Raw genomic sequence first — 13593 nt, 5'->3', positions numbered from 1 at the left:
ATCCCATTTGGGCAGCCATCCTACAAAAATTATGAAAAAGTTGGAAAAAGTTGTGCCATGGGAGTCCCTTATGGGATCATCCATAACAGCAGAATGTGTCAGCAATCGAAATGACCCAGGGATGATGATTAATTTTGTTATGGCAATTTTACCACATAGCATCAAATAACCATTAAGATGATGATTAATGCAGGTTGTACAGCCACAGAATAGACCCTCACAATGTAAGTTATGTACAAAAACAAAGGAAGAACCAGGAATTACGTGTACACTCTGCTTTTGAAAACATACAGGGAGAGGATGTGTTTTGGACATTATTATTAATGGCAGTTTTTGGGTCAAAAGGTATTCTGATGGCAGATTTTTCCTCCTATTTTTCAAATATTGCTTAATGTTGATATTCATTTCACTAGAATAATGTGGACTTAGAAAGAAATCCTGGAATATAAAAATTAATAATTTGGTGGGGGCTGTGGGGAAGTGCCATGCGTTCCTTACACTGCCCTCCTTACTTTGTGTGTGCTTGTGATTTGTGTGACAGGTCATAAAATTGAACAGTGGATAACAGTTTTCCTTTCAGTTGGCAGCTGTTCTAACATCTATTATCTGATCATTCCCCCGTCCTCCTCCTCCTGCCACACTCCTGTGAACATATGTAGAAAAAAGAGGCCCATCCCCCAGGAGTCAGAGGGGCTGTGTGAAATTGGTCCTCTGTGTGAAGTATCTTCAGGAGAGGAGAAGGAACCTCATAGAGCCTCTCACTTAGTCTCATAGAGGCGGTGAGCCCCACCCCTACAGAAGGCTCTCTCCAGGGTGCTGGGCTCTCCCTCATGGCACACAGAGAAACTCTGTTCTCATGGGGCATCAGAATCGAGCTGACACTGAATAGAGAACCCAGAAATGGCCTTCAACTCTATGGTCAAATAATGTTTGACAAAGCAGGAAAAAATATCCACTGGAACAAAGACAGTCTCTTCAATAAACAGTGTTGGGAAAATTGGACAGCCACATGCAGAAGAATGAAACTGGACCCCTTCTTACATCAGACACAAAAATAGACTCAAAATGAATGAAAGATCTAAGTGTGAGACAGGAATCCATCAAAACCCTAGAGGAGAACACAAGTAGCAACCTCTTCAACATTGGCTGCAGCAGCTTCTTGCTAGACACATCTCCAAAGGCAAGGGAAACAAAGGCAAAAATGAGCTACTGGGACTTCATCAAGATAAAAACCTTTTGCACAGCAAAGGAAACAGTTGACAAAAATCAAAAGACAACTGACAGAATGGGAGAAGATATTTGCAAATGTCTTATCAGATAAAGGGCTAGTACCAAAAATCTATAAAGAACTTATCAAACTCAACCCCCAAAGAACAAATAACCCAATCAAGAAATGGGCAGAAGACACGACAGACATTTCTCCAAAGAAGACCTACACATAGGGATCCCTGGGTGGCGCAGTGGTTTGGTGCCTGCCTTTGGCCCAGGGCACGATCCTGGAGACCCAGGATCGAATCCCACGTCAGGCTCCCAGTACATGGAGCCTGCTTCTCCCTCTGCCTGTGTCTCTGCCTCTCTCTCTCTCTCTGTGTGACTATCATAAATAAAAATTAAAATTAAAAAAAAGAAGACCTACACATAAATAATAATAATAAATTTAAAAATTAATTTAATTTAATTTAATTAAAAAAAGAAGACCTACACATGGCCAACAGACACATGAAAAAATGCTCCACATCCCCTCTGCCTGTGTCTCTGCCTCTCTGTCTCTCTGTGTCTCTCATGAATAAATAAATAAAATCTTTAAAAAAAAAAAAAGGGACACTAGGCTGGCTCAATGGTTTAGCACCTCGCTTTGGCCCAGGGCATGATCCCTGGGTCCCGGGATAGAGTCCCACATCGGGCTACCTGCACGGAGCCTGCTTCTCCCTCTGCCTGTGTCTCTGCCTCTCTCTCTGTGTTTCTCATGAATAAATAAAATCTTTTTTTAAAAAAAAAAGAAAAAGAAAAATGCTCCACATCACTTGCCATCAGGAAAGTACAAATCAAAACCACTATGAGGTACCACTTCACACCAGTGAGAATGGCAATAACTAACAAAACGGGAAACAAATGTTGGTGAGCTTGTGGAGAAAGGGGAACCGTCTTACACTGTTGATAGGAATGCAAACTGGTTTAGCCACTCTGGAAAACACGGTGGAACTTCCTCAAGAAACCAAAAATAGAGCTACCTGTGATCTAGCAATTGTACTAATAGGTATTTATCCAAAGATACAAACATAATGGAGTGAAGGGGTATCTGCACCCCAATGTTTATAGCAGCAATGTCCACATTAGCCAAAGTATAGAAAGAGCCTAGGTGTCCACTGACAGATGAATGGATAAAGAAGATGTGAGATATATATACATACATACATACATATATGTATACACACACACAATGGAATATTACTCAGCCATCAGAAAGAGTGAAATCTTACCATTTGCAATGATGTGGTTGGAACTAGAGGGTGTTATGCTAAGGGAAATAAGTCCGTCAGAGAAAGACAATTATATGATTTCACTCATATGTGGAATTTAAGAAACAAGACAGATGAACATATGTGAAGAGAAGGAAAAATAAAATAAGATAAAAACAGAGAGGGAGACAAACCATAAGAGATGTCGAACTATAGGAAACAAAGTGAGGGTTCCTGGAGGGGAGGTGGATGGGGGATGGGGTAACCAGGTGATGGGCATTAAGGAGGGCGTGTGATGTAAAGAGATCTGGGTGTTATATGAAACTGATGAATTGTTAAACTCTACCCTTGAAACTAATTTAAAAAGAGAGAGAGAGAGAGAGAGAGAATCCGGCTGACCCTGACTGAGAAAAACCATCCTGACTCTCCTTTTTAGAATTTAATTCGCCTTGGGATTTTGCCTCCGTAATTCCTTAGGGACTAGAAATTATGACTTTTTCAGAATTAAATATGAAATAAATTGCAAGAGCAATGGGGGAAAATATGGAAGGGGTGCAAGGGAGGAGAAGATGTTATATTTAAAACAAATAATTCCTGATTATAAAAGAAATGTTCACCATTTAAGAAATTTTGGAACAACACAGAATAGAATAAAACAAAAATGGCTGGAACATTCTATCCTGTCCTACAAACCATGCATCCTGTAAGATGTGTTTCTTTCCAATTTTCTTGCCATGCATGTTATTTTCCAGTGGTTATGATTAGCATCCTTACAAAATTTGGAGACTCCTTTTTGATTGTAATATTATCAAGTAAATTGTCTTATGTTAAAACATTTTGGTGATGGCAAAAAACTCATAGATGTTGCTTAAATATTTAATCATCCCATTGTGGTTGGAAGTTGTCCTCTTTCTTTCCTTCTTGTGTGTGTGTGTAGTGTGTGTGTGTGTGCGCGCACGCGCGCTTGGCCAGTGCTTGACACATTTCTCTTGTAGAGACACCTAGTAGCTGATCATCAGAAGGAGGTTATGCTAATGTGTATGATGAGGCTTCAGGTTAGCAAATACCAAACTCCTAGGCACAGGCCACAGTTCAGGGCCGTGGAAGAAATGGCATGAAATGGGGAGCCGAGGTGTGGATTCTTAGGGACTAGCAAAAGAACAGAACAGTCATCTGTGTTACCCATGAAAAAAGGTAGTTCTCCCTGAAGATCTCTGATCCATGCCCCCTCACTCACCGGTCAGGCCTATAGTGGACACAGGGCCCACGCGCCGCCCCCTGTCCAGGCCATACAGGTGCATCTTGTACTTGCGTCCCGGCTCCAGACCCCCAACGGTCACCTCACTCTTGTCACCCGGGACACGTATCACCTGGGGCCGCCCATCCCTGTCCTTGTACTGGACAGTGAAGGAGTCAAAGTGGCCCTGGGGGACAGTCCAGGAGAGGCTCAGGGAGTCTGGAGAGGATCCCGTCACCGTCAGCTCCCCCAGGAGGGGCTCCTTGGGGGGCTCTGGGGCCTCTGTGCTGGGTTCTGGGGGGCTGGGGGTCTCCTCCACCTCGGTGGGGGTTGGCGTCTCTTCTTCTGCAGCTGAGAAAGAGACACATGGCGAGGGTGAGGCAGGGTCCCCGGGAGACGTCCTCAGGTCTTAGAAGGATGGAGAAGCTGTGACCGGGTCTGGGGGCTCCCGATTCAGTTCAGTGAAGCCCATTCTCGGGGCTGGGTGGGCTTACTCAGCCCACATCTCACAAACATGCTGGGAGCCTCCAGGGTCAACCAGGGGGAAGCCTGTCCAGCCAGCAGCACAGCTCACGGAGGCCCGCCCTTCTCTGCACGGGAGGACCCCCTCGGTCCTCAGGGAGCCCCAGCGGGGGAGCACCTTGAGCAGAAGGGCCTCCTGCACCCCACTCACCCATTACCTGAGAGAGGGGGGTCCTGCCACTGGCCCAACCCTGAGGCTTCCACTGGCTACTCACCTGTCACCCCAATGGCAGAGATGGGGCCCATGCGCTGGCCACCGTGGAAGCCATACAGGTTCATCTTGTACTTGTGGTCTGGCTCCAGGCCTGAGATGGTGACCCCGTCTTCATGCCCTGGCACCCTCACCGCCTTGGGCTGCCCATCCCCATTCTTGTACTGGACCAGGAAGTGGTCAAACTGGCCCTCGGGGATGGTCCAGGACAGGTGCAGGGAGTTGGGGGTGGCTTTGGTCACTGCCAGCTCCCCCAGGTGTGGCTTGATGGGAGGCTCAGAGGACATGGTAGATGGGGCTTGGGTGGTCACAGCTTCATATTCTGGAGGGGACAGAGACATACAGGGACAGATGAGGATGTGCAGGTCAGCCTCTAAGTAGGTGTCTACAAAAATAAGATCATAAGGAGCAGAGCATTGCCACCCACGGTGGCTCTAACTCATCCACTCTTCCCTTAATGTCCCAGGTTCCAGTGTTGGCCTTCTGGGCACATATCCTCATCTTGCCCTGCCCTCACCTGCCCTTCCCCTGCCCACTGCTCTCTTCAGTACCCACCTCCCCTGCATCCTGGGCCCTAGACCTCCCTTCACTAGGGTCTCCTTGGCATCTCACTCCCTTTGGCTCATGTGTTTGCTCAGACCCCAAACACCTCACCCTTCCCCAGCCAGGACGCTGGAGGCTTCCTGGATCTGTCTGCGTCCCCAGCTGCCATCAGACTCAGAGTGTCCAACCCACTCCTAAGTGCCTCCTGAGCTCCCCATACCTGTAGCCCCACCAGCCTGCCTTGGGGCCCATCCCAGTGCTGTCGCCTGCCACCTGGGTCACCACCTGCCCCCTGAGCTCCCTGCCTCCCTGCTCTCCTTGCCCACCCGTTCCTCACAGGAGGCCAGGATGAGCCCTTCAGTGCAGATGGGATGGCACTGGGCTCAGCTTAACATTGCAACAACCGTCTCTATCCCCAGGAGGAGTCCCTGCCTTCTGAACTGCTCCTACTGCTCTACCCCTGTCTCAGGACTCCTTCCCCCACTCAGAGGATCTCACACAAAATCCTCCCAGTCCCTCTCAGGGGCCACCATGATCCTAGTTTCCAGGCCTTGGCACCGGCTGTGACGTGGATCTGACTCTAACGCTGTCACCAAGCTAACACCTTCCCACCTTGGGTCCCAGCTGTCCTGTGGGTACCCGGCAGGCTGGCTCAAGCGTGCTGCCCGGTCCTGGCCCGGTCCCAGGACCTCCTGCCACACACACACACACACACACACACACACACACACACACACACACACAAACACACACACACACACACACACCTCTTTGCCTGATGGCTGGTTCGCAGCCTGTCTCCCCATGCCCGGGAGCCCCAGTATAATAAGAACTTTCTCTCTGCCATGATCAGGTTCACTCCAGTGAACTCCAGTCATGACCTTGAGATCATGACCCGAGCCGAAATCCAGAGCTGGAAGCTTAACCCACTGAGCCACCCGGACTCCTCTTAAATAGTCTTTTTAAAAAGAGTAACACACTAAACATGAAGCCACGAAGTACGGGATGAAGTATAGAGCATCTGGGTTGAGTTTACCAATACAGCAATAATATATCCATACAACGGAATGCTCTTTGGGCATAAAGGAAATTAGATAGGGGTGGGACAACCCTGTAAATAGACTAAAAATCATTACGCTGTATACTTAAAGCAGGTGAACTTTGAGGTATGTAAATTATATCCCAGTAAAGCTGTGAATGAAGAATACATTCCAGTGGGGGGAAGGCAAGGGGTGGGCGGGGTGCAGAGGAGCCAGACTGGCCAGGAGTTAATACTAGGCTGCAACAGGGCAATGGACACACGGGAGCTCCTTATGCTCTTCTTTCTCTTTGTGTGTGTCCAATCTTACATATTAGGTATTTGTTGAGTGGATGAATTAATATTTCATGGCATTTCCCAACCACGCATACACACACACACACACACACACAAGATCTTTCCAGGGTTCCCAGGCAAAACAGAAAGCCACACAAGGGTCAGTGGATCACTGCCTCGAAGGCTTCCACCCCACATGCCTCTCGGGCACATGCCTGGCATGTCCCTGGCCTTCGACTTCCACCCCACATCGCACCTGTCCTGACATGTTACTGGGTGGAGGGCAGGTTAGGTGAGGCTTTAGGTTCCTGGATTTCCAGTGGAGGACACTCTGAAGGCTCCACCAATGAGACTTTACCCAGCCCAACCCTGAAGGTCCCCGCTGTCACTCACCGGTCAGGCCCACGGTGGACACGGGGCCCACGCGCCGCCCCCTGTCCAGGCCATACAGGTGCATCTTGTACTTGCGTCCCGGCTCCAGACCCCCAACGGTCACCTCACTCTCGTCGCCCGGGACACGTACCACCTGGGGCCGCCCATCCCTGTCCTTGTACTGGACAGTGAAGGAGTCAAAGTGGCCCTGGGGGATGGTCCAGGAGAGGCTCAGGGAGTCTGGAGAGGATCCCGTCACCGTCAGCTCCCCCAGGAGGGGCTCCTTGGGGGGCTCTGGGGCCTCTGTGCTGGGTTCTGGGGGGCTGGGGGTCTCCTCCACCTCGGTGGGGGTTGGCGTCTCTTCTTCTGCAGCTGAGAAAGAGACACATGGCGAGGGTGAGGCAGGGTCCCCGGGAGACGTCCTCAGGTCTTAGGAGAAGGATGGAGAAGCTGTGACCGGGTCTGGGGGCTCCCGATTCAGTTCAGTGAAGCCCATTCTCGGGGCTGGGTGGGCTTGCTCAGCCCACATCTCACAAACATGCTGGGAGCCTCCAGGGTCAACCAGGGGGAAGCCTGTCCAGCCAGCAGCACAGCTCACAGAGGTCCGCCCTTCTCTGCACGGGAGGACCCCCTCGGTCCTCAGGGAGCCCCAGCGGGGGAGCACCTTGAGCAGAAGGGCCTCCTGCACCCCACTCACCCATTACCTGAGAGAGGGGGGTCCTGCCACTGGCCCAACCCTGAGGCTTCCACTGGCTACTCACCTGTCACCCCAATGGCAGAGATGGGGCCCATGCGCTGGCCACCGTGGAAGCCATACAGGTTCATCTTGTACTTGTGGTCTGGCTCCAGGCCTGAGATGGTGACCCCGTCTTCATGCCCTGGCACCCTCACCGCCTTGGGCTGCCCATCCCCATTCTTGTACTGGACCAGGAAGTGGTCAAACTGGCCCTCGGGGATGGTCCAGGACAGGTGCAGGGAGTTGGGGGTGGCTTTGGTCACTGCCAGCTCCCCCAGGTGTGGCTTGATGGGAGGCTCTGAAGGTTCATCCTCCTCTTCCCTTGGGACTGAACACAGACCGGAGAGAGAGTAGGACGTGAGAGAGAGAGGCCAGGCGACCATGGGGACTTTTCTCTCCTCCAGGCTCTCCAGCCATTTGGAAGGAAGCAGATAGAGTGAAGTTCTCCTCACTCACCTGTCAGGGCTTCGATGTGGGCAGGACCCACTCGCTGCTGGCCATGGAAACCATACAGGTTCACTAGGTATCTGTGGTCAGATTCCAGGCCAGAGAGGATGATGTCATTCCGGTCACCATCTAACCTGACTACTTGGAGTTGCCTATCTTCGTCTGTGTACTCGACTTCAAAGGAGTCAAATTCGCCCTCCATCACAGTCCAGGAGAGATGCAACGTGTCTGGGGTGGCTTCCTCCACAGTCACCTCCCCTAAGCGAGGCTCAGGCTTTCGAGGACTTAGGGCCTCGGCTTTCATAGGTTCTCTGGGCACTGTAAAGAGAGACAGGTAGGGATGGGTGACTGGGCTGCTGCTACAAGACTCTCCAAGGAGAGGGAAGGAGGGGAGTAGGTGAAGGCTAGAGGTCAGTAATAAAAATGACCAACTATGGAACAGGCGGATGAATTCTCAAAACATTATGTTAGAAACCCAGTGCAGAGTGCTTATTGTATGGTTCTGTTAAATGAGAGGCTTACAAAGGCAAAGCCATAAGGAGAGAAAGCAGTTAGTGGCTGACAGAGGCTGGGATTTGGGGAACTGATTGCAAAGGGGCAAATGGGTTCTGGGGTCGCTGGAAATGTTTTATATTTCAACTGTGGTAATGGTTTCATGACTTATACATCTACCAAAACTCACTGTTCACATAAAATTTTATGTGAATTATGCTTCAATAGGGCTATCCCTTCCCCTAAAAGAAGGGAAATAGGAAGCTCAGAAATCCCCTGGCTCGGTCAGACCAGGAGAGCTGACACCAGAAGGAGGGACGGCACATTCTGGTCACAGCCTCACTCACCAGTCAAGGCGATGGTAGAGATGGGACCCACACGTTTCCCTTGGTGTAGCCCGTAGAGAAGCAGCTTATACCTGCGGGCCGGATCCAGGCCCGAGATGCTAACCTCCCTGAGGCTGCCCTCCACAGGCACCACCTGGGGCTGCCCATCCTTGTCCTTGTACTGGACCACAAAGGAGTCAAAGTGGCCCTCAGGGACTGTCCATGCGAGGCTCACAGAGTCTGCTGTCATGCTGGTCACCTGTAGCTCCTTCCCAAGATGGGGCTTTGGGGGATGCTTTGTTTTAGCATCATCCACATCACTCCAAGGCTCTGAGACAGAGACAGAGACAAAGCGGCTAAGCTGTTTCTGGTAGCTTGGGTGACCTGAAAGGGCAAGACTGAGAGGTCTGGGGACAGGGCTTTGCCATGGCTGAGTCCTACAGGGCTAGTACCATGTGAGGAGAATAACTATTGCGATGGCAGCCATCTGCCTCCCTGGCCTGGCTGTGTGCTGCCACCTTCCCCAGGGGAGCCCCAGGAGCAGAGGCTGGCCCTGCCAGAGACACCCTCACCTGTGGTGCCCTCAGCAGTGAGGGGGCTACGGCGGCTCTTGCCCAAGAGCCCGTAAAGGAGGAATCTGTACTTGCGGCCAGCATCCAGAGGGGTAATTGTGACCGAGCGCTTGTGGCCCTCCACGGGCACCACCCGGGGCCCATCCCTGTCCTTGAACTGGACCACAAAGGAGTCAAAGTGGCCCTCAGGGACTGTCCAGGAGAGCCGCAGCGAGTCCTGGGTGGGATCTGTCACCCACAGCTCCCCGAGCCGGGGTGTGGCCCCGAGGCTGGCGTCACCTTGGGAAGCTGACAGAGAGAAAAGATTCTTGTGTTTATTTTTTTTCCAGAATGACTATTTGACTGCTTCCCACTAGAGTTGGAAAAACCCAGGACTGTCCAAATGATCAGCACTTCCCCAAAATATTTCCATCATCCTCCCATCTCTGTCACCATCCCCAGCCGGCCCATGCCTCCCTCCACTTGGCCAATGTGATATCTCTGGGGGAAAAAAAAGAACCCCTAGCTTCCTGCTTATCTTATTCCTCCTGCTGTCCAGGCTCTTTTCCTAGCAGGGTGCAGCTTGGATTACTTATTTCCTTTTACCAAGGAGCCTACCCTTTATGATCTGACTGACCCTTGGGGACATCAGGAGGGGCACAGGATCCCTGATGAGTGTAGACAGCAGATGGGAAAGCAGGGTATTGTGACGGAGGTGGCCCTCATGGGACCTGGTAGAGGAGTGGGGGCTGCCTACTTGGTGGGGGGAAGAACAGGAGTTCACATGGAGAAAGGATCTGGTGTCTGCCCTAAAGCCATCCTGAGGCCTGGGAAGGAGCTGGCCTGCTGCCTTCTTGGCCAGGGAGGACGCTGACAGCATTGTTATTGCTAGAGTTTTCTGGCATCAGGGAACCCCCAGGGGCAGGGGAAGGCCTGGACTGAAACCCAGAAAAGGGGCACAGCTGTGCTGGGCCTGACGGGGCCTGGCTGGGCAGTCAGCCCTGGGCTCCTCTGCTTCCCAGTTTCCAAGCCTCCGGGAAGAGGGCACAGGAGGAACAGGGCTCTCTGGGGGAAGCAGACAGAGGACCTGACATGCCTGCGACGGTAGAATGAGAAGGTCATGACCCAAAACTCCCAGGAGGTGAGGGCTGCTTAAGGCTGAGGGCTGCAAGGCCCAGGCAGATGGAAAGGGCCCCTGGCTCCCTATACTCCCACACCCCCAGTCTCCCATATCCCACCTTCCAGGAAGGGTCCTAAAGAGGCTTCCCCCATTCAACAGGAGTGGAAATGAGAAGAGAGAAAAAGTCAGTGGGGGAAGCAGACCCGGGGACTGGCCCCATCTTTCACTGGCCTTGAATTGGGGCAGGCAGTGTGGCTTTCCAAACGAAACGGAAGAGATGGACAAAGGGAAGCCTTTGTCCTGGGGACAAAGGAAGGGGAAGCCTGGGCAAGGGATGCCTGGCAGGGAAGCCTGGCAGAAAAAAAAATTCAGGCGGTGTGAAGAAAGGTGGGAAGGCTGCTGGGGGCCGGGGCGGGTCTCACCTGTCTTTGCCTCCACAGAGACTGGACTGCGTCTCTTCCCATTCTGAAGCCCGTAGAGCAGGAATCTGTACTTCCTGCTGGGTTCCAGGCCAGGGATGGTGACCTCACGCTGGTCTGCGGCCACAGGCACCCCCCGGGGCTGTCCATCTCTGTCCTTGTACTGGACCACGAAGGAGTCGAATTCACCCTCGGGGACTGTCCACGAGAGGCTAACAGAGTCCAGGGTCACGTCTGTCACTGTCAGCTCCCCCAGCTGTGGCTCTTGGAGGGACTCTGTGGCTGGGGCTGGTGGGAGGGGAGCTATGATCCAGGAAAACAGAACATAGCTGAGATCTCGGGCAGAAGAATTCCCCCACCCCAAGGGCTCCTGGGCTCCCAAGGCCTCAAGGAGGCCTCGAACTAAGATGAGACACAGTCACATCTACTTTTTCTCTGACCTCTAACTGAAATGTAGCATTTCCTTCAATGATGAATACAGGCAGCCAGTCACTGTGATGCCAGCAGTACTTGTGACATCAATGGATGTTTTCATGTCACCTTAGAATGACTGCAAAAACTTCAAAATACCATTTATATTCATCCTGCTTCTAAATGTGGGGAGGTTATGTCACTAGCCTCATTATTTAACGGATAATGAAGAAGTTCCTGTATTACTAAATCATAAATTTGAATTAAAAATATTTTAGCAGGAGGCGCCCAGGTGGCTCAGTCCATTAAGAGTCTGCCTTCAGCTAAGGTCATGATCTCAGCCACTCCTGGGATCGAGCGCCCCGAGTCGAGTCGGGCTCCCTGCTCAGTGGGGAGTCTGCTTCTCTCTCTCCCTCTGCCTGCCGCTCCCCCTACTTGTGCTCTCTCTGTCTCTAGGTCAAATAAATAAAATCTCTAAAATCTCAAAAAAATAAAATATTTTGATAATTGAATATCAATATAATTGATTTCCTCTCTAACCCTATGCATTCATGTTGTAGATTTTAAAGCACTGCCCTGAGAGGAGTCCATGGGTTTCATCAGCCACCATGGCAGAAAAATAATGGCAACCTGTGCCCATGAAGCCAAGAGCAAGGGTCATTTCCAGCAGAAAGGCAGACTATAACCCCAGGGCACTGAGGGCCTCTGAGAAGAGACTCAAGGGATGCCTGTACTGTAAGCCCAAATGAAAAAGCACATCAGGAGAAGTCCAAGTCACAGCAGGGTTTTGAGAGAAACGAAGAAAACAGCTGTGGACAGTCAGGGGAGACAGAGTCTGCCAGAGGATTTAGGTCAGCTGGAAGCAGGACATTCCTGCCTGGGGAGAGGGCAGTATGGAGGGACACTGGAGGGTAGGGCAGGTTCTAGCCTGGGGAGAAGCCAAGGGGTCAGGGAACAGACAGTGCCTGTGACCTCAGTGAGGACCCATGGAGGCCACCCAGACAGGACCTGCAGGAGGGCTTGTGGGGTGGGGGGATTCTGGGTGACCCGAGAACTGCCTCACCCCTGCTCACTCACCAGTCACAGCTACCACAGAGAGGGGGCCCATGCGCTGCCCATCATGGAGCCCGTAGAAATTCATCTTGTATTTGTGTGCAGGGTGCAGGCCAGGGATGGTGACCTTGCGCTGGTCTGCGGCCACAGGCACCACCTGGGGCTGCCCGTCCCTGTCCTTGTACTGGACCACGAAGGAGTCAAATTGGCCCTCAGGGACTGTCCATTCGAGGCCCATGGAGCTGGGCATCACATCTGTCACTGTCAGCTCTCCCAGGCGTGGCTCCAGAGGGGGCTCTGTGGCTGGAGTCTCTTCCGGTTGTGGAGCTGAGACAGACGGTGGAAGGCCGTGAGGAAAAGCTCCTTTTTCCCTCATTAGTAAATACATCTGTTGTTTTTGTGGTGCCCACGAGGTGGCTCTGAGGTAAAACTACACTGATTGGCAACATCTGTCTGGCCACAACCCCTCCCTAAGTCCCTGTCAGGATCTGGGGTTGTGCTGGGGTTGAGGAGGGGCATCCATGGTCACTGAGACCTGGGAGAGCTGCTGACCCTCCAGCTGTATGTCAGTGGCTCCAGGTCCCTCCCTTGGGCCCCGCAGACTCGTGTTTGCCTGGTGTTTTCCTCGGGTGCCTGCTGTGTCTCAAACTCATGAAGTCCACAACCAAGTTCCCCTAGGGACACCCCCCCACACCTACACCGTCACAGCCTCCCCACCTCAGTGGGGAGCCACCACTTCATTCTGGGCATCTCCCGTGAGTCCCCTCCCAACCTACATCCTGCCTGGGAGTAAGTTCTGTCAGCAAGACCTTCAGAAGCTGAACCCCTCCTAACTCCACTCCACTGCCGCCATCTCCAAGCACCACTGGCTCTTACTGGATGACAAGGGTCTCCTAAACCCTCTCCCTCCACCACCCTCACCCCCCCCCTCCACCGTTAAGACATGAGTCAGAGCCTGTCCCTGCAATGACTTCCATCTCACTGGGGCAAAAGCCAAGTCCTTACATGGGGCTTTGATCATCTCTTACATATCATGCCCCAGCCATTCCGAACATTCCTGGCTTGTCTACAGATGGTCAGGGCCCCTTCCTCTGCCTGGGATATTCTTCCCAAAGTGCCTTCTCCTTTCCCTCCTTCAGGTCTTCCTTCAGAGAGGCCCTTTCCATCCTCCTTCCCACCATTCACTATCTCACCTGTTGGACTTTGCTTTTCTCCAGGTCTCATCACAGTCTTATACAGTACCACAGAGAGATGTGTAGAGTTTGCTGTCTCTTTCCCTCTGCTAGAATGTGAGCTCCACAGGGATGGGCTTTGCCTTGCTCGATGCTGTGTGCCCAGCACCCAGTGGGTGCTTCACAAATGTTTGTTAAATGAACGAG

The 13593-nt window shown here is 51.9% G+C and overlaps 1 protein-coding gene across 5 annotated transcripts in view; it reads right to left on the bottom strand.

Annotated features, from left to right (window-relative positions):
* TNXB (tenascin XB) overlaps positions 1–13593 on the bottom strand; it is a 52982-nt gene that overhangs the window by 11622 nt on the left and 27767 nt on the right. For 3 of the 5 annotated variants that reach the window (XM_041772719.1, XM_041772740.1, XM_041772760.1), the window contains 9 exons: positions 12239–12541; positions 10754–11053; positions 9233–9520; positions 8682–8990; positions 7852–8160; positions 7421–7723; positions 6681–7031; positions 4434–4751; positions 3697–4047 (listed from right to left, as the gene is read on the bottom strand). In XM_041772719.1, coding sequence (XP_041628653.1) covers positions 3697–4047; positions 4434–4751; positions 6681–7031; positions 7421–7723; positions 7852–8160; positions 8682–8990; positions 9233–9520; positions 10754–11053; positions 12239–12541 — 2832 coding nt within the window. The remainder of the gene's footprint in view (positions 1–3696; positions 4048–4433; positions 4752–6680; positions 7032–7420; positions 7724–7851; positions 8161–8681; positions 8991–9232; positions 9521–10753; positions 11054–12238; positions 12542–13593) is intronic. The other 2 variants (XM_041772729.1, XM_041772750.1) reach the window with 2 other exon arrangements.

The sequence above is a fragment of the Vulpes lagopus genome, chromosome 1, assembly GCF_018345385.1.
Source record: "Vulpes lagopus strain Blue_001 chromosome 1, ASM1834538v1, whole genome shotgun sequence".
Taxonomy (NCBI): domain Eukaryota; kingdom Metazoa; phylum Chordata; class Mammalia; order Carnivora; family Canidae; genus Vulpes; species Vulpes lagopus.
The sequence above is the reverse complement of the archived record's forward strand: the minus strand, read 5'-3'. Positions and strand labels throughout refer to the sequence as shown.